We start from the raw sequence: 20,502 nt of genomic DNA on the forward strand, positions 1-20,502 counted from the left end.
GGGGGGATACAACACGCTATTACCATTTCGCTTCGGCTGAGAATTGTAGCCAATTTTTTTCCTTGTGTTTTGATGGCTGTTTGAGGCATTCAGACTTCCTTACTGACAATGCCGAAAGCACTAAATGAGACGTAGCTAGCCTGCTCTTCAACTGAAAGCTCGTCCTAAGTGTTTATGACTTATTTCTTCTTAACTCTTTTTGAAATATTTCAGGCAAGCTCCCTCTGAAGATGAATACGCCGACTTGCGCTACGACCCAAACTGGAGGAAGAATCTGGAAGGGGCTCATTTTCTCAACCAGCTAAATGCGAGACTTTCTCTCGACTCGTTTGAGGAGTCTGAAGATAGTCTTGAACCTTTGGAGAATGTGCCTCTAAGTAGCAGGCAAGAATATGTCGTTGTCAGTAATCCACCCACAGTTCAGATGGACAATGTTTTATCCCCGCCACCTTCGTCTCCTTTCCACCTGCACCCACAACAGGAAGACATTCTCGATCCCCCCGAATCAAAACGTTCTTGCATGTCCTCTGAAGGCACACCACTGGATAATGGAGAGCATCTGAATGTCAGACCAGTTCCTCATAGGAAGAGAAGCTCACAACATCCTTCTAATCCAAGGCCAGTGAGAGCTAGGGAAGACATTGTGGAACGTAACAAAGCAACTCTTGGTATCAACACACATAACCAGAGGTCTTACCTAAAAGTTCACAAGCAGAAAGATAAAACAGAAGAAACAAAGCAGGTAAGTATTTTTAAGAATGTTCCCTCAGGAAAAATGATATCCTTATTCCTAAACTGTCTTCTGTTTTTCTGTCCTATAGGCCTTAGCTTATGTAAACCTTAACATGTTAAACTGATTGGTTGGACGCATTGGTGACCAAATTGAAGTCTTATGGTTGACCACTAGGGGGTGAACTAACACAGCATACGATCCAATCAGCTTCCTCAATGTCAGATATTAGGGTAGTTTAGGCCCAAGGCTAGTGTTATTCCATAGACATTCTAATTTTTATTTTCAAGATGACATTTGTATAATTATTTCCAATTACCCAATCTCATAACTCACGTATTGCTATTGCTAAAAAAAAACCATAGTGACTAATGGCTGTTGCTGTAAATAGTAGGCCTATGTTATAAATCTAATTTTGTTCATTTTATATTTATATGTTTTTTAATAGTACTTCAGTATTGAAGTTAAGACCACATTTGTCTTAAGTGCAATTGTGATTTAGTATGAAATTTAGTATTTCTTATGTAATCTATGTATTTAGTCTAGATGCATTCTTTTTTTTATGTATTCAGTTGTGTGCAGGTTCACATTTTTCTTTTTAGGTACAAAACAGGCCATATCATGTCTAGCATGACCTGACCTTTATCTTTGCTCTTTTTTAATCTGAATAAGTGACCTTGGTGTTTTCATTGCTCTGGTTTGAAGGAGACTACACTGCCTGTGTCACGGAAATTAATTTGGCAGACACACAGAGTCTTCAGATGAAGCAGAGAGAAGAGAATGAATCATGTCTGCCTGTGTAGTGCCTATTATGAGTTGATCTGCACAACAGTGGCTGTTAAGAACATCAGAGGAGCATGGTTACCAATAGGCTCTTAGTTATCAGTGCACCTGGCCCATGGTATAATTGGCAGGGTTGGCTTGTCTGCACACTGTGGCCCATGTGTATTTGCTGCTCAATCTCTACTTGAAATGATACTTGCCCGATACAAGAAAATGAGCTTAGATGTGCAGACTCCTATTAAACGCGCAGCATAGCAAACAAGGCGTATTACAATATGGTTTTGCTCTAAAAGATATGTTAATTTATAACGAAGACCGCTACTATGAACGTCTGCGCATTGCCTGTTTGCTCTTTTGCTCTTCTATTGTTTTTCTAAATGTACAATTTTCAATTCTGGACTGCATGAAATTGAGTGTCAACCCTATCAGAACCAGGGGCCAGTTGCATAAACTTAGCCTCTACTGTATGTTAAGACAGTGTCTTAAAGGGTTAGTTCACCCAAAAATGTAAATTCTGTCATTAATTACTCACCCTCATGTCGTTCTAAACCCGTAAGACTGTTTCTGATGAGTTCTGAGAGCTCTCTGACCCTCGCATAGACAGCAATGTAATTACCACGATCAAGGTCCAGAAACGTAGCAAGGTGATCGGTAAAATAATCCATGTGACATCAGGGGTTCAACCGTAATTTTACGAAGCTACGAGAATACTTTTTGTATGCAAAGAAAACAAAAGTAACTACTTTATTCAACAATTTGTCTCCTCCGCGTCACCCTGGTGCCATTTTGGAGAATATCCGCTGAACGTAAACAGCGTATGCTATTCTGTGTCAGCTGTGTCACGTGGAACATTAAAAAAATTATGCAGCTGACACAGAATAGCATATGCTGTTTACTTTCAGTAACAATAACAATATGAGTAACTTTTAAAACTAGTCTAAACCTTTTATGCAGACGGCCCCAGGGTTAGACAAAATTCACAATTGAAGCATGGTTTCAGTTAATGAGTGTGAATTACATTTGAATTGACCAAACTCCACATGGATTTGAATTGGATTGCTAATTTATTAAATTGAAATTAAAAGAAATTCAACATAGTTAATGCATTTTGGTTAATTAATGTTATTGATGCAATAAATACTTAAGTTTATATAAGTTTATATAGATAGATATATAAGTTTAAATCTAAACATATATATCTATCTATCTGTCAATCCATCTACATTATTCATCCATCCATCTTTTTGGAACCACAGTTGAAGACCGCTGGTTTACTCAAATATACAGATACAGATAAATAACTGTCCACTCAGTGTCTCTGGCCCAGTACCGTTGAAGGCTGTTCACAAATCAGTTCCTTGTGCACATGGCCTTTCGCTAAATAGATAGACCAGCATGGCTGCCTGTTTATTGATGGATATGTTACAACTCAATCCACTCACTGCTGCATGTGTCTCTTAGACCTTCCTCTATTCACGCTTTCAGAATTAGCCGCATGCATTCAGGGACGCCCGCAAGCTGTCAATACCATCGATCTGCGAGAATTGTCCTCAGCAGCCAAAGTGACTAGAAGTTTACTAAATGATTTTCATTACAGCATTAGCTGTAGATATTCCGCCTCTGAACGGGTACATTAAGAAGAATTGAGAGAGTGCACTGATGTAACGTGGCCATATCTAGACACTTATCTCCGAACTGCTTCGAGAGAATCATTTTAAAGAAAATCAATAAAACACTCTTCTAGACACATGTAGGTCAGCTCAGAGGAGCAGTGGTTAGTATTAAGAATAAAAAGTTGATCAGAAGAAGTCAATGGAATTGGTATGCTTGCCAGACGCTCGGGGACGAATTATTTTAGAAACAAACCTGTCTGTCAGCTCCGTTTTTTGAGTAGGTGGACGATTTATTGCAGCTGTCAGCATACATTTATGCCAAACGCAGTGTGTAATTTATCCCCAAGACATTTCTTCTCATACTCATGGATGTATTTGTTTCACGCTCACAGTGCACAGTTTGCCCCTGTTGTTTGCGGTCAATAGTTGAATATAAATGTGAGGCGAAATAATAGCATTTCATCGACACGGCAACAGGTGAATTGTTAAAAGGAGGCTTATCAAGCAGTCGACCCTTTCACTCCCCTCTCCCTTCTTTCTTCTATTCTCACAGCCCAGGCAAACCTCCTACGAGACTATCAACACTCATAGCCCGGAGAGTCAAGACAATGTCTGGGATCCAGAGCTGATGTGGCTCCAAAAAACACAAAAACTGAAGGTAGAGCTCACTTTATTGATTCCATCCATCTCTATCTGTGCAGACGTAGGTGGGGCTGCTTGGCACAATCCATTGCCTTAATGCATAACAGTCTGCGAGGGCTTCCTCTCAAGATGAAAATGTCTGCACAGTGGGCACACTGTCACCCGGGATTTCATTTCTGCTGTGATGGACGCAATTTCTGATAGAGTTGTTCAGGCACAATGGAGCCTCTGAAATGTCTTGAAAAGGAGCCTGTGCCGAGGAAAGAGGGGGAATGGAGAAGCATCATTATTTTGAGCACTTGAACGGTCACCTTAATGCCAGCAAGAAGAGGAGTGTAAATATTTTCCCATTAAGAATGGTGCAAGCCGGTGTTGGCTAAATCAGAAGCATTACATGCTGAGGCACAGCCTCAGACCTCACAAGAATAATGTCCGACGGTCCCACGTGAATGCTAGGCTTACCACAAAAAAACATTATATAAATGCTCCTGTCTTTATTTCTCCTTGGTCATGAAACTATCCATAAAGCCACAGTTATATAAGGACATATCTCTGCTCAATGGGATGTATTCTTTTAGCCAATTAGAGTGTGTGGGGCGCTATTTCCAAAATCTTTGTCATGACTTGAATTTGAAATAAAATTTTTAAGGGGCATTATTTTGTGCAAATCGGTTTTGCCCAAAGAGCCCTCGTCATACTTGGGGAAATTATTTCATTTATGCTAATATCATCCTTTTGTGCCTTCAGACTTTGAAGAACAACATCTAGAATTTAGCTTCATGTCATCTTAAAGGGTTACTCCACCCCAAAATGAAAATTTTGTCATTAATCACTTACCCCCATGTCGTTCCAAACCCGTAAAAGCTTTGTTCGTCTTCGGAACACAATTTAAGATATTTTGGATGAAAACCGGGAGGCTTGTGACTGTCTCATTGACTGCCAAGTAAATAACAATGTCAAGGCCCAGAAAAGTATAAAAGACATCGTCAAAATAGTCCATCTGCCATCAGTGGTTCAATCTGAATTTCATGAAGCGACGAGAATACTTTTTGTACGCAAAGAAAACAAAAATAACAACTTTATTCAACAATTCGTCTCCTCCATGTCACCATAGCGCCATTTTGAAGAGTATCCACTGAACGCAAACTGCGTATGCTGTTCTACATGTCTGTGTCAGCCGCACCACACGGATATGTTTTTAACGTTTATTTACGCTTTGATTTGAAAGAAAACAGTGTATCCGTGTGGTGCATCTGACACAGAACAGCATACACAGTTTGCGTTCAGTGGATACTCTCCAAAATGGCGCTACGGTGATACGGAGGAGAAGAATTGTTGAATAAAGTTGTTATTTTTGTTTTCTTTGCATACAAAAAGTATTCTCGTCGCTTCATGAAATTCAGATAGAACCACTGATGGCAGATGGACAATTTTGACGATGTCTTTCTTACTTTTCTGGACCTTGACTGTGTTATTTTCTTCAATGGGACAGTCCCAAGCCTCCCAGTTTTCATCCAAAATATCTTAAATTGTGTTCCGAAGGTGAACGAAGCTTTTACGGGTTTGGAACGACATGGGGGTAAGTGATTAATGACAAAATTTTCATTTTGGGGTGGAGTAACCCTTTAACACAGAATACATCTTAAATGCTTTGGTCATATTTTCCTTTTTTTATCTCCTACTTACTGCAGAGCCATAAGGAAAAAAAGGAACCGAAGAGAAGGGAACGAACCAGCAACCACCCAGATCAGCTCAAGCTTCCAGTTCCTGAATCCAAACCCAAAGCGCACCTTAAACCCCTTACAGAGAGACACGTCATCAGTGCTGATCTTCTACTGCAGGACTCTGAGGAAGCTTGCACCCATGACCCACTACAACACCATTCTGGACTTCCATCACACACTCATGCTCCACCGACTGTCAACCTTAACATAAACCTCCACACACCTGCTAATCACGCACAGCCACTGAATCTTTCCCAGAAAGAGACCATTTTTACTCTTGTTTCTCAAGCGCTACAAGGGGATTGGCCTGATCTGTTTAACCCACCCTTTTTACAACAAGGTTATCCATTTTACCCATATGTGCCTCCAAATTCAGTAGGGCAGATGGGATTGGCTCCAAAAGCTGTTGTATCTTCACCAGCCCCCAAGTCTGGAGTGGTACAAACTGTGGACAAAAGTGTTCCTCAGAGGCATGCTGGGAAACCTACTCCCAATACATTTGAGATGGCATCATTCAAGAATCACAGTAGACTCAGGCAAGTCCAGAAACATACTTTATGCAAATATTTAGTATACATTTATAGTATGTTCGCACATTACAATACTGTTTTTAAGGCTGCGGTGTGTCTTTTTTCAATCTGCTTATTATGGGGTCATTGACGCTCATATTTTGCCATACCTGTTATTTTTTTAAAACATGCAATTCATACATTTAATGATAATTTTCTAAAACATGCAATTCATACATTTAATGACTTGAATACACAATTTCTGTAATGAGAATGTTTTTAATTTTTTGAATTAAAATTCATATTAATATTTTTGGGCAGTATTATGTAATACAGCTGTCATGATGACATAATAAAAAAGCCTAATTAGAATTACCATAATTACCATTCTTAAAAAGAAAACCTTATTAAGTATTTTGGCTAGATGTTTTATTATTCTTTCTTAGAAAAAAAAATGTTTTAGCATGTTTAACATGCTAAAAGCATATTTAACATATTTTACATGCTAAATATAAACTTGGTATTCATGTTATGCTCCTTGTTTCCATAGGATACCAACGCTAAAATTTCCCACGTCTCCTCAAGTAGAGGCCAGCCACTATTCATCTGAGCTTTTGCCCAGTGATGAGGAGAGCGTGGGACCCTCTGCGCGCCCAACACAAATCTCTGGTCCTTACACAGTGCTGCCCCCTATAGCCCGAGCAAACGGCAGCGACACTGAACTCTGCTCAGATAGATCAGAGCAGCATCTGAATCCAATCCACAGAAGCAGCTCAGAAGGTTACCTCTCACAGATGGAAAAACAGAGACAGCTGAAGGCACATTCAAATTATAAGGTGTGTATATGTGTGTTTAGTTAAGATTCAATTTTTTTGTTTGTTTATCATTTATCTAGTATGTGACTTTTACGTTCCAGCCTGGTACTACTGGGCTGCAAACAAGTTTTCAGTCTTTAAAATAAATGTAAAATATAATATGTTATTTATAATATAGAGATTTTTTCACAGTATAAAATTAATTATAATTGAATATTCATTTTATTAAGGGAGAACCTTGTATGGAATCATATTTATTGGTACATGGCATCAAAAAGTTTAAAAACCCAGATTTAAACCCATTCTTGTAATAATTATCAATATAGCAAAACAAATAGCATAATAACTACAACACCCAGTTTATACTTAGTAACCATCTTTAAATTGCCAGGCCAGTATCTCAATGGGGCTTGTTGCAGATGTAACGATTATTGTGTGGGCCGATTCAGACAGCAGGTTAATTGTATAAGTAATTGAAGACACTCTTAATTGCAATGAGATGATGATATAAGGCACGGTCACAAAGACGACATTGAAAAGCGTTAAAGGACAAAGTGATTAAGCAGCACCCCCGTCTGTGCAGTGCAGGGCTGGTAAGATGGTGATTTGCATTTAATGATGGCCTCTTTGTCCTCTAGCACCTTGAGTTCTGCAGGAAAGTCCCTCTCAGGAACAGATGTACTCAATAACCGCTGCCATTAAAACAGAGAGGATATTTATGTTTACTCAACAGTTGTGTCTGTTCAGTTGAAGGAGTGATGGAAAGTTCACCCAAAAATTACCCTCATGTCATTCATGTATGACTTACTTTCTACTGTGGAACTGTTTTTGTTCATATAATAGAAGTGGGGTCCAAAACAACATCAAACTATGACTGTCACTGTATAGAGGGGATTTTTTTTTTATATATATATATATATACCTGTATATACAGTTGTGCTCATATGTTTACATACCCCTTGCAGAATATGCAAATATGTTAATCATTTTAACAAAATAAGAGCTCATGAAAATTGCATGTTATTTTTTATTTAGTACTGTCCTGAATAAGCTATTTCACATAACAGATGTTTATATATACGCCACAAGAAAAAATAATAAAAATTTATAAAAATGACCCCATTCAAAATTTGACATACCCTTTTATCTTAATACTTTGTGTCATTTCCTGGATGATCCACGACTGTTTTTCTGTTTTACGATAGTTGTTCATGAGTCCTGCGTTGGTCCTGAGCAGTTTAACTGCCTGCTGTTCTTCAGAAAAATCACCCAGCTCCTGCACATTCTTTGGTTTTCCAGCATCTTCTGCATATTTGAACCTTTTCCAAAAGTGACTGTATGATTTTGAGATCCATCTTTTCACACTGAGGATAACTGAGGGACTCATATGCAACTATTACAGAAGGTTCAAATGCTCACCGATGCTCAAAGAAAAATTTGCATTAAGAACGAATAATGAATTTGAAGATCAGGGTAAATTTGACTTATTTTGTCTTCTGAGAAACATGTAACTATCTTCTGTAGCCTCTGACAGGCAGTACTAAATGGAAAAAATATGATATTTAGACAAAATAAGAAAAATGTTCGCATCTCCATTCTGTTCAAAAGTTTTCACCCCCGGATCTTAATGCATGTTTTTTTCCTCCTTGAGAGTTCCCTATCCATAATATTGCTTTATGCACAGATCAAGCACCATTTACAAGAGTCCAAAACAGTTCTTAACAAATATGTTGGTGGATTTTAATGTGAGAAGACAACAGGGGATGGACTTTTCACTGGAGGAATTATGGATTATGGATTTATTACTGTTCCTATTCATATAACTATTCCTTTAAATAATTAAAGAGTTTTCATTTTTGGGTGAACTATCCCTTTAAATTATTGTAGTATCTGTGCTATTAGGCTTCTAGATCAGTAAAATTCTTAGTGCTACATGAACATGTTTGTCACAATTTAAGGGTCATTATGTCATGGAACACTGATGCTCTATCCGGATTATGCGGTTCTTACACCATAAAACCAATTGCTTTCCTGGGAGAAGCTTGCTCTCCTCACCTTGATGTGCCCGCCATCATGTCTCATAGGATTATGGGATACATTTGTAAAACAGCTAGTGTGGCAGACCACGGGGAAGCAGATCAGAGTGGAAAACAGCTGTCCTGCAGTGTCCATGACCAATGGCTGAGTCCTGAGAACCTGAAGGAGCCTGACCTGATTAGTGCTTTTGTTTGCGGATTGTGGCATGAGGGCACTTTAGGATTAAGACCGTTTTTCTCACAGTATCTTCACTATTTAAACATCCATGTGGATAATGAATAAATATATATGCATTACAAAATGTCTTCTCAGGCTTATACACTGAAGGACTACAAAAACATGAAACAGGAGGTGAAGCTTGGATGTCTTGGACCAACGAACACAATACCAGAAACTGTGGTAAATACTCACTTCAGATTGTACAAAGACTTAAGCATCTGACGATAATCATAAATAATGTTGTTTAATCAGAATAATTTGTGTGTGTGGAGATTTAGGAGAAAGACTCAATGGATAATTGGTGATCTCCTTGTTGAATATTGATTTAGCTAATCCCTAATTGCTACGTCCAATTGTCAAGTGAGGGTTGTGTCTCAATAAACCCCTCTTTTCATTTCCTCATGAATTTAAAAGACTTGTGTTTCTGAACACAATAGAAATGGACCAACTAATCTAATGAGCATAGCCCTCAAAAAACAAACAGAGACATTTTTCCAGCTCGGCTGATGTAAACATTTCACATAAAATAACTGTTTTCGCACCGCTCACAGCCTGAGAGAGGTGTTAACACTGATTCTGAAAGGGATGATGAGTTTTATTTGGCTTTGTTTGCTCCTGTTGAGTAGCTTGATGGAGGGATGTACAAAGAAACAGAGGGGCCTCAGGGAAGAAATGGCTTAGGTAATTAAAGTTCCCTTTTGTAATCTTGCTGCTCTTTCTTTCACTGCTGTCAGGCAGAGAAAATTAGACGACAGAAGCTGTATTCAAATATGATCCGCGAACAGAACAAGAAGATAAGTAGGATTCCCTCTCTGTTGGCCAAGGACCCAGTGGGCAGTGACAACAAGGACATCGTTCCCAGGAGGAAGGTAAGAGAATCTCATTCTGAAAACATGAGCTTTACTTAATCTCTAAATCATATATTGTATGTCTTTCATCCAAAGTGGTTTACGTGTGTATATGTTATCATATTTTTCTTGCTTTTTTTGTTTTTGACCAGGCTTTAGAATATGCCAAAACGATTGCAAAGCCCCAACCCCCTCCAAAGCCAAAGGATAGAACCAGAGAGCAGAACGTGAGCACGCGGCCTCAATATCCACAGGAAATGGACCCATTCCATCTGGCCACTCTGGAGATGTTGAGACGGCATGAGGAAGAGAAACGTGCCGTGGCTCGCTTCAGAGCCGTTCATGCCATTTAATTCTAAAAAGCACCACGCATACATGAGTTTTATCAATTGCACTTCCATAGAATCCTTATTTTTCCTTGCTTTAACTTTGTGTGTACTGTATATATGCGTAATACCCATTATAATCCTGCTCAGTTGCAAAGCACTGGAAGTGGAACAGGTGCGTAGCACGTAATCCACTGCATACTCGTTTTGAAAATCATTTTTTGATATAAAGAAATCTCGAATGAAATGCTGTGGGGTTTTGTTGCTTGGCTTTGCATTATCCAGCTATTTTCCCCTTGTTTCAATAGATCTGTGCACAAGAGCGCCAATCTCTTCAAGCACACCTGGATGCACCGTTAACCCAGTGTAACGTGCCGTTTTCTGTCAGTTCCCGGCTATTAGTCTGATTATATCCACTTTCGCCTGCCCTTTTCTTTCACCGAGAGAAAAAAATAGGTCAAATAAGGATGACACTTTGAAGCCTCCCTTATTAGAGCCCACAAACTTGTTTTCTGTATTCTAAAGTGATCATTTTCCCCCTAAAACAAGCTCAAGCACCTATTTCTTTAATGGAAGCTTTAGATCGTTATCAAAGAGCTATTTACTCCTATGTAATATTTTAATTAGATTATAGCCTCTATTTAACCCATCATGTCTGCTTTGATACTCTGTGTTTTCAGTGTTAAGCCTCAGAGGTGAGGCTAATAAATGCTGGACCTTTTGAATTAATGAGAAATGCTGCCTTTCCAGACCGACTCTCTTTGCATCTTTTTTTTCTCTCTCTCTCTCTTTCCTGCCATTGAAATCAGTTAATTGAAGGGTCTCTCTCAACCGCACATGAAGGAGGTTGAATTAGCATCCCTTTTTAAGGATTGGGAGACTGAGGCAGGCTTTGATCTGTGGACAGTGCTGAAGGAGGCGGCAGGCCCCTGAAAATGAGCTGATGGCTCTGCTATTAGAGCAGCATGCAGATGCGTCCATGTGTTGCAAAACGCTTAATCTTTTAATTGATCACCTTCCGCTCGGCCTACTCTCTTGCAGTGTTTTATTTTCCGCGGCTAAATCAGAATCACATTTTGAAAACGACATGAATTGCTTTTCAAAGGGTGGAAGTGTGCCACATACCCTGTTAGAGTAAAAAGGGGGCTGTTGCCGCAAATGAATGCGAGCTACTCCTTGCTTACATGCATGTTATCATTAATATTTGATAAAAAAATGTCAAATTTAGAATTATTTCCCAATAAATTAAAAAAATCGTTATTTTTAGGACACCTGTGCGTCGCAAAAGATGCTTTTAGACGAGTCTTATTACATTTTTATTAAAACCGCTGTGAAGTAGCCTGTGGCCTCCAGTTAAGAACTAAACCCTCTCACCGGAAGTCAAAAAAGGTTGAAGCTATGTAAGTATATACACGTGTCAACAGGGTTTTCAAATAAAAGTTGACCAGTTTTCAGAGTGCGCTAACAGAACAGAACTCGTCGCTTGATAGATGGTAACCATAGCAACGGCTGCGCACTCGCTCTCCGTAACTGACGGTAGCTACCTAAAAAAGTAGGCTACTGTTGGCTTATTTTTATCACGTTATTATGGATTTACACATCAGAAATATAACACATAAACCGTTTGTAAAACAATTGATTGCTAGGAACTCTAAAAGGTAAAAAATTAGGCCCTACTGATGGTAGTTCCGTTCAAACATGCGTAAAAGTTATCGAGTAATTCACACCCTGAAACTAACTAAACTGCAATAACGGCACCGTTATTAGACTAATAAAATACAGGCCAAGTCTTTTTGTAAGTCGGGTAAAACTAAAACGGCACTAACAGAACAATGGTCAAGTGAGTCAGTAGGTAGGCTATTATATAACGGAATTTAACATAGACATATGGCATAGGAATAATGTAATGGTCAATAATTTATACAATGTGAGTTTAAAAAGGACAAATTGGTGTCTATCGATTGTCCAAAAACAATTCCAATATTCTCACGCCATTCCCACATAAATAATATTTCCCACCCATCCGATTTCGAAAATATTCCTGATTCTCATATTCTAATCCTTAAAGTGAGTTAGTCCCATTTATGTATATTTATCCAGTTAGTCCCATTTATTTATAGGCTAATTATCCAGTTTGTATCAGTGAAGGAGAACAGGGGGAAGATGACAAACAAGGAGCAGAGCTAAATCATGCATTCTCAAGCATTCGTGCATCTGTAGCTATGATGCAAGTACTAGTTTTTATTGACAAATCAATTGATTTTTCCATGTGGTTTCTATTTATTATTATTTAGTCTAATATTACTTCTATATTGTTAGTGTTAATACTGTTGTTATGTAATAATCGGGAATATTATTCCTTTCTTTAACAATGTTCGAAATTGTGATAACCCGCAGCTTTCACGAATTTGAGGAAATGATGAACTCATAAGCAGCTCGTTTAAGAATTGTCTTAGATAATTCACTCAATGTACATTTGTTTATATACATGATGTGTTTCAACAAATGACAGGTCACAGTTTTTGAGCTCATAAAGATCTCAGTCCACAACATGCCAACCGATATCATCGTCCCGCGAAAGTGCTGAAAATGTCAAATGTTACACTTCAGTTGTAATGAAAATTGTTACATCTCTCGAATGATTATTTATCAAGTACATCATAAATCTATTTACAGACTGTCAGTACATTACTATCATTCATTCCACATTTACAAAAATGGTCAGAGTCGTCAGACACAAAGCCATGACTATTGTAATAATAATAATAATAATAATGTGGAATAGACACCTATCATTTAAAGTCCTTCAGCTGTCCAGAATTTCCTTAAGTAAGCGCTTGAACAGTATAACATTAGACCAATGCTCTCAAAAACAAAACAAAACTATATTTTATACTATATTAATTTCCTATCTAAATGACTGTAATTCATATGTACATTTTTGTTCATGGGGTGATAATACTAGAGTAAATGTTCAGGAGAGCAAATGTCATCTTCAATATCGACATCATCTTCATTGTCGTCCAGCGTGTATCTGTCCGGACTCATGCCGTTTTTACCGTCTGTATTTTTCTCGTGCATTTCGCTCTCGCTCGTGTTCTCCAGCGATCTGTCTGCATCATTTGGGGTTTTCTGGTCGTCTTGTGTTTTCCTCAGTTGTTTTTTATGCTTCATCCTCCGGTTTTGAAACCACGTCTTTACCTGCGCAAGGCAAACGAATGATAAGCCTTTGTGAACTCCTGATTCGTTTTCATAAAAGGTTTGATAACACATGTAAGATCTTAAAAATGTTATCTAAGTTCTTCAACGATATGTAGCGTTATTACCTGTGTTTCCGATAGACTGAGCGCCGTAGCCAGCTCCACGCGCTCAGGTGTGGACAGATATCTCTGGATCTCGAACCTTTTCTCAAGTCCGGATAACTGAGAGTCTGAGAACACTGTTCTGGCCTTTCTGCGTCTGCAGTGCTTCCCTGGTAATTCGGGATGATGCTGAAATAACGCAGGCATCTGCATTCCTTTTGCAATGGAAACATAATGGTAATCATTAATAGCCTACATTTCGTTCGAATTTAGATTAAGCGTGCAGCCTTGCAGAACACTTTCCATGTTTATATTTCAGTCGCGTTTTAGAATTAACAGCGCAGGTGAATTCAAAACGAAAACAATACAAGTCAGAAAAAAAAGAGTATTGTTTTAATCTAGCTGATTGTTTTATTTTGTTTTGTTTTGTTTTCCGTAAATAATAAAATCGATTAGAAAAAAAATACAGATGCTGTTTTAATTTACAGGTGATTTTAATAAAAAAAAAGCATGAAGTAGGCCCAGTTACAGATAGTCGATAGTTTATTATTATTATTATTATTATTATTATTATTACTACCAAGAGATGCTCTATGAAGATCACGCTAAAAAGTGGTTACTAGGGATCATTTACAAATTTAGAATTTACAAATTCTAACCCTTAAAAATACAGTCGTGCAATATAGTCACAGTGATGGAACAATACTAAATAATATTTTGATTTGACTTTGACCTCACGAAGCAAATTTTAGGTTAATTGACATCATTGGCTATCTATCACATTTGCAGCACCAATTTACCCATATTAAGGTTGTTTATGGAATGATTTCTAAAATATTAACTGGAATAACGTAGGCCTGTTTGATATCTTCCATTAATAGCCACAAAGACAAAAAAAAATACGCCACTTTGTAAGCATGCATCCATTAAATGCATATAAATTGCACAATTTTCTTCACGTAAAGGCCTGACTTTAGGGTTGGCTACTTACCGGAGGTGAAAAAGTATGGATGGTGTTCAGGTTTGTGTAGCGGATGATGCGGATGAGGAGCCAGTATCGGTGTAGGCATGAGTGGATATCCATACTCTATAAAAGGCATCCGGGAGGCAAGAGAGTTTGAAAAGGGCGAGGGAAACACCTCTCGCAAAGGTTTAGGTTTATGTAGTAAAATATCTTCAATGAAGAACGACGTTGACCTTTGAGCCGGCATCTGGGGGACCGGAGAAATGTAGTTCAGATTCATCTCAAAACGTAAAAAAAACCAACCAAAAAAAAAAAACGGACAATCCGTGGGGCTTTTGATGCCTGTGTCGCAAACAAGATCACTCAGTTGGTCCCAGTCTTCAGGACCTTAAAAGCTGGAACGTAGTCTCGTTGGCAACCTGTGCACGCTGGTACAGGTACATTACTATTTATTTGGATCTAGACTGACAGCAGCAAATCAGGAAGTAGATTAGCACTCAACCAATGGCGCGACGGCTGGGCGGAGGATTGAGCGACTTCTTTACGAATTAATTATGCAGGCGGCTGGAGGAGCGGCAGGGTCGCTCCCCGTGGTGCTGAAAAAGCCTCGCTACAAGAGCCCTGTCCCCGCAACAGTCACTCCCACATAAGCCTGCACTTTCACTGTACACTGGTTTAAAAGGCGCGTGGCCCCGTCAAGAATCTGAACAAAGGGTTGACAGCGTTTAAAGAATTCAAAATAATGCACCGCACGCTGAAGCACCTGTTACAATCCAGCTGAAGCTTCGGTTACCAGCGTTACATTTACATTCGTCTTCGCGAGTTCTGTACTTAACTCCGTTTGTTGGATTCTTGCCTCAAAAATGTGTAGCTAATAATCCAACACAACAACAAATTATTGTGTCTGGAATTTAAAAAAAAAACTGTTATAGCCTACATTTTAAGATGGGTTACAAATAAGCCGCGACAAATGCTAACAATTTAGGCTAAAAGTTCTGTATTTACACCTACCTGCAGGATCGTTACTAAAAAAAAACAACTTAAGATAACCATACAAAGCAACTAATTATGTGTGAATTTAACCCAATGTTATATACATTTTAAATTTAATAATAGCCTACCGCTTCGCTTTCAGTTACGACCGTTACCATTTAAATTTTCGTCGCTACCTTTACGACAATTATTCTTAGTTTTACTAAAAAAACGAAACAATAAAAAAACATGGTAAATATAGTTAAACCAAGGTAACCACGAATTAGCCATTTGCTACAGTAGCCAACGTTTCACCGTGGTATTTGTAGTAAAATTATGGTAATTAATCTGCCAAAAAACAAAACATGGTTACTAGCCTATACACTTCTGCTATAATAATAGCCTACCCCCCAAAAAAGCCTATCTAAACATCTAAGGGTAGCTCCGTATTTAACCCTGATTGCTGTAATAACGAGAACATGTTTAAATAACGTAAAATAACCAATTAGGAAAAAGTAAAACGATCTTTTCTAAACGTCTCTGATTCTCATTTCTTGGTGTTTCACTGTTTTCTTTTTCATTTATTGCTGAGGGAGCATGTAGCCTATTTGGTATACTTTTTTTTATTATTTCATATGACGGTACAGGGCAACAGGGCTTCCGTGAAATAGGATTTAATTGTAGATATTGAAATCTGCGAGGATACAAGTGTGCTTCAGTCCCGTCTCAACTGATGGAGCGGTAATTTGTTGATATCGTGTTGTCATCACATCTGCAATCACGGGGGCTAATGGTAAAAGTGTTTCATTATTGGCAGAAGTCTTGCAGCAATGCTATTAGGTAATTAGGTTGGATGTTAGAGCGGAAGTAGTAATCCTCGACCGCAGGATTTCCATTTGATCAGATGAGTTAGAACAAATTAATTACTGGATTCAATTGGTCATGAAAATACAGTATTCCTGCAAATGTGAGACATGGCTTCATTAGTAGTGTTGGTGTATTTCACGAAAACTGAAGACCATCTAAATGACAGAATATCACAGAGTTTCTCAGTTTTAATGAGTTTGGAGTCATTTAATGAGTAGCCTATCTCTGTCACTCCTGAAGGCATGCAATTATCTTTTCAGAATTATTAGTTTGTAGTATAGGCTATTTGTAAAGTAGTTATACGTACACCTATAAAATCAGTTAAAAAGCATAAAACTAACACTATTTAGTGAGGTTTATGCTCAAACGTGCTAATGGGGCAAGAAAAAAAGAACCTTAATGCAATTATTATTATGCAAAAATAAGTTTTTATGCAATTTTGATTCTAAGTAAATGAATCTTTTTTTCAACGATGTTCAGGTATGTTTTACTGGCAAACATCATAAAAAATAAACATCGTTTAAGAAAATGATTTCGTTAAGATTATATGCAAATTTGCTAAAGCTTTACGTGAATTCAACAAAACAGGCCTACCTGTCACATGTGGTCTGTTTATTCAACGATTTAATGTGATTTTGGAGCACTGTAATTGAAACCTTTTATTAACTGGGGCACCTGCGCTCCACACTGCTACGAATCATGGTAACAAGTTGCTTTTATGGCAAAACGCGAAAGTAAATGTACTAATGGTGATGGAATCGCCTTTACTTGAGAAGTCGATAGAATCCGCACCCAGAGGCAGTTAAGCAGCTTTTAATAGCCATTTAATCAAGTGAAATTGGGAGACAGCACGCCACTGCGTCACACCTAAGTGGTGCGTTTCTGTAGTAAGAGGCTTGTGGTATTAGCTCGCGCTCCTTACACTGAGAGCAGTTTACATGCTCGACCAGCTTAGTGTGTAATGCCAAGTCCTTATGTATCTTAAAAAGTATCCAAAAAATTAAACAAAAACCACATACATCATATATTTTTGATAGCATCAATGTTTGTTTTTTTTTTGTGTCAGAACCACTTTACTTCATAGAAAGAATGACTGAATGAAAGGCAGGGAAAAGATGAATGAAGGCAAAACAAAGAGAAAAACATTATTTTGACTCTTTTTCGTCATGTTCAGATTCTCCGCCAATTGTTTTGTACACTTTTTTTATAATATAGACAGAAATAAAGATTGTAAGTGTTCACACATTGTTATACTATCTATGATTCTTTATTAAAATTTGACTTTGTTCTTATTTTCATGACCTAATGGTGTTTGATACTGAAGAGGCGTCCAATACTTCTGATAATAAAGCCCAGTTTTCTAGTGAGGATTTGACATTCTGGGGCATTCATGCATCCGGTATGCACACATGTAGAAAATTCCTAAAGAAAAACAAAAACAACCACATTAATTAATAAATGAAGTCAAAAACCATTTGTGTTTACCTATAATTTACCTCTTTTAATAAGGCTGCGTTTCTACAGAAAGTAACTTTAAAAATAGAAAAAAAGAGACCTATATCAGTTGATCATGCATAAGTACACTACATTTAAAATGAATGTAAAAATGCAAAAGAATAAGGTAGATCATTTAGAGGTGCTGTTTTCAGACTCTAAAAATGTCATTACCTGAAAAGAAAGTGAGCACAACAGACACCCAGCCAATGATGTAAGACCAGGAGAACCTCCAGTTACCATAGCGTTTACCATAGTAATTTATTGTAACTCCAGTGTACACAGCCATGGCCAGAAACACAAAAAAGCCTTATGGAGAAAAAATAAAGAAGCAGTATTAAACTAAACTAAAATAACAATAATAATGAATAATTAAATGATTTTAAACATTTGTATTGTTAAATATTAATCTTTAAATGTAATACAATTATTAAATACTATTTAATATTGTAATTGTTCTTTTAACACTACATTACAAATTCCATGTTCCACAAATTGCAGGGTACTTTACTTAACACAATAACAAAAGCAAAGCAGTACAATAACACCATCCACAAAATAAGTAACATTTTTATTTCTCTATGATTACATGCAACAACTAGTTGTAAACACTAGTTGTAAAAAAGTTGTCATACTTAAAGATTATATAAAACAAGAAGAAAGGCAACTTACATGAGATGAAGAACAGAATGCCTGCAGCAAAGGTTTTATCAAACCTGTCAGAGTAGTGGATGAAGGCCATAATACCGATGATGATGCCAATGAAGCAGGCCAACAGAGACAAGATCATGAACGCTCGTGTAGCATCCCAGTATGCTGTGAACACACATACACATGCACATAGACGTCAGAAGGTCAAAGGTCATGTTATCACCAGCTCATTTGAACATACATGACTGTTAAAACTAAACTAAAATATAAAGATCTAGGGAACAACATCAACTTTAAAGCACAAAATCAAATGCACATTTGCTGCAACCAATGTATGTTTATGTTAAATTCCATTAAAAAAATTCAAGCAAAATTTCTTGCCGCTCTGTTGGACCGTAATTCTCACCAATGCTGTCGGTGTGTGTGAAGCATTTTCCGGGCATGCAGTATCTCCACAGCCCCTGATGCATGTAGTTGTTTGAATGACGGTACTGCATCCAATAATCTGTTGCTGTGGAAACAATCAGGAATATATTGCCCACTCCTGCACAAAACAGCCCTCCTCCCATGAAGCTGTACATTCTGCACCTACAGACAGACTAAAAACAGAAGCACACACATATTTATGGTCCTATCTACAATCACACATATGGGCTCGTGCATTAATGCACAAACATATAAAGGTCAGGGTTGTGTTAGCATCGAGGGACCGGTGCAGACTCCTCTCAATGCGCTGCACTATTGAGACATGTAAGTGTCTGTAATTGCATTGTAATGAACATATTACTTCCTCAGAGTGAGCTGAGAGGTCAGCATCAGGAGGCTACTCTCGCTCACTCTCTCTTTCTTTTCTTCAGGTTAAGGCTAACAGAGCTCTCAGGTGAACTGGCTGGAAGAGATTGCAATTATGGTAAATAGGACGATGCTTATTTGTACAGTATATCAAGTTTTTGAATTGATGTGCTTTAAATTCTATTTGCTGGGGTGTAACTGACTCATTGCCATTAAAATATTCACAAATATTTTACTTTTATGAATGTTTGGACACACAGAAAGAGGTAAAAACTATTTTTGATTACCATTCAGTAGAGGGCGCCATATAGTTCAACTTCTAATAGGTTTAAAAACAACACTTTTTGTGCACTATTTGGTGACTCATACTTTTAAATTCTGTTCAGAACGGAAGTAGTACACGCTCGTTTATTGAAATGTTAACCTAATGCTGCGTTACAGACAACTCGGATATAATAACTATTATATTATATTATATTACATTTATACGTATAATATTATACTTTACATAAAAATATAGGCTACAATATACTTTATACAAAAATATATATTATAGTAGGCTATATAATATCTATATAGACACGTAATTTCCGGGTCCAATACATTGGTTTTCTTGCACGTCAGTAAGTCATTGAGAGATTTCCTCCCCCCATTACTTCTTTTATTCATTTATGTTTTATTTTTTGGTTCAGTCATTCAGTTTAGATGTGTATTTCTATTTTTTCTGCCCTTTTTAATTATTTCATTTATAAATTCATTTAAAAAAAACAAAAAAATAAAGTAGCCTAATATAGTAATAAAGTGTAGAATAAAGTACAATCATATCCTTATATTATAATCACATTGCACTTGAATAAAGTTAAAGGTGTAATCTGCCGATTGTCCTGCAGGTGACCGCATAAATCTGTTTTCTTACGATGCACTTCGGGCTTTACGAGTACTCCAGAGCACTCGTAGTTCTACGATGATTTTCAAGTGCTACTTAAGTTACGATGCTTTTGGGAAATAGACCGTAATATTAAGATCAGTCGTACGATCGTTTTTACGAACCTCTTAGGCTTACGAAGCTTTTGGGAAACGCAGCCCGCAGGTCATTTTCTGTCAGGACATTATCCTATCCTATCCATTTTTCTACATTTTTGTTTTTCAGTGTATTTATATACAGTATATATATATATATATATATATATATATATATATATATATATATATAT

The 20,502-nt window shown here is 37.5% G+C and overlaps 3 protein-coding genes across 3 annotated transcripts in view; 1 reads left to right on the top strand and 2 right to left on the bottom strand.

Moving 5' to 3' along the window:
* The window catches only part of LOC107589649 (uncharacterized protein C11orf63 homolog), a 21,806-nt gene extending 11,064 nt beyond the window's left edge, over nucleotides 1-10,742 (top strand). The window contains exons 2-8 of the mRNA XM_016278156.1: nucleotides 214-742; nucleotides 3,680-3,784; nucleotides 5,460-6,028; nucleotides 6,552-6,837; nucleotides 9,166-9,252; nucleotides 9,807-9,941; nucleotides 10,073-10,742. Of these exons, the coding sequence (XP_016133642.1) occupies nucleotides 214-742; nucleotides 3,680-3,784; nucleotides 5,460-6,028; nucleotides 6,552-6,837; nucleotides 9,166-9,252; nucleotides 9,807-9,941; nucleotides 10,073-10,273 (1,912 nt within the window). The 3' untranslated portion in view covers nucleotides 10,274-10,742. The remainder of the gene's footprint in view (nucleotides 1-213; nucleotides 743-3,679; nucleotides 3,785-5,459; nucleotides 6,029-6,551; nucleotides 6,838-9,165; nucleotides 9,253-9,806; nucleotides 9,942-10,072) is intronic.
* Nucleotides 10,743-13,201: 2,459 nt separating this feature from the next.
* Nucleotides 13,202-14,792, bottom strand: bsx (brain-specific homeobox). Its single transcript, XM_016278165.1, has 3 exons — nucleotides 14,540-14,792; nucleotides 13,573-13,763; nucleotides 13,202-13,447 (listed from the first exon to the last, which is right to left on the bottom strand). Exons 1-3 carry the CDS (start codon nucleotides 14,790-14,792, stop codon nucleotides 13,208-13,210), a joined length of 684 nt encoding a protein of 227 aa, XP_016133651.1. The 3' UTR covers nucleotides 13,202-13,207.
* Nucleotides 14,793-17,250: 2,458 nt separating this feature from the next.
* Nucleotides 17,251-20,502, bottom strand: part of LOC107589671 (lens fiber membrane intrinsic protein-like) — a 3,948-nt gene continuing 696 nt past the window's right edge. Inside the window, exons 2-5 of the mRNA XM_016278177.1 lie at nucleotides 18,903-19,095; nucleotides 18,518-18,661; nucleotides 18,020-18,154; nucleotides 17,251-17,773 (exon numbers count right to left, since the gene is read on the bottom strand). Coding sequence (XP_016133663.1) covers nucleotides 17,712-17,773; nucleotides 18,020-18,154; nucleotides 18,518-18,661; nucleotides 18,903-19,077 — 516 coding nt within the window. The 5' untranslated portion in view covers nucleotides 19,078-19,095 and the 3' untranslated portion in view covers nucleotides 17,251-17,711. The remainder of the gene's footprint in view (nucleotides 17,774-18,019; nucleotides 18,155-18,517; nucleotides 18,662-18,902; nucleotides 19,096-20,502) is intronic.

This window comes from Sinocyclocheilus grahami, unplaced genomic scaffold (genome assembly GCF_001515645.1).
Source record: "Sinocyclocheilus grahami isolate Dianchi unplaced genomic scaffold, SAMN03320097.WGS_v1.1 scaffold7.1, whole genome shotgun sequence".
Taxonomy (NCBI): Eukaryota; Metazoa; Chordata; class Actinopteri; order Cypriniformes; family Cyprinidae; genus Sinocyclocheilus; species Sinocyclocheilus grahami.

Coding starts and splice junctions, on each gene's coding strand:
- bsx (XM_016278165.1), bottom strand. CDS start 14,792: ATGAATCTGAACTACATTTCTCCGGTCCCCCAGATGCCGGCTCAAAGG. Junction 13,764..14,539: donor TCCATACTTTTTCACCTCCG/GTAAGTAGCCAA, acceptor CCATTGCAAAAG/GAATGCAGATGCCTGCGTTA. Junction 13,448..13,572: donor TCAGTCTATCGGAAACACAG/GTAATAACGCTA, acceptor TGCCTTGCGCAG/GTAAAGACGTGGTTTCAAAA.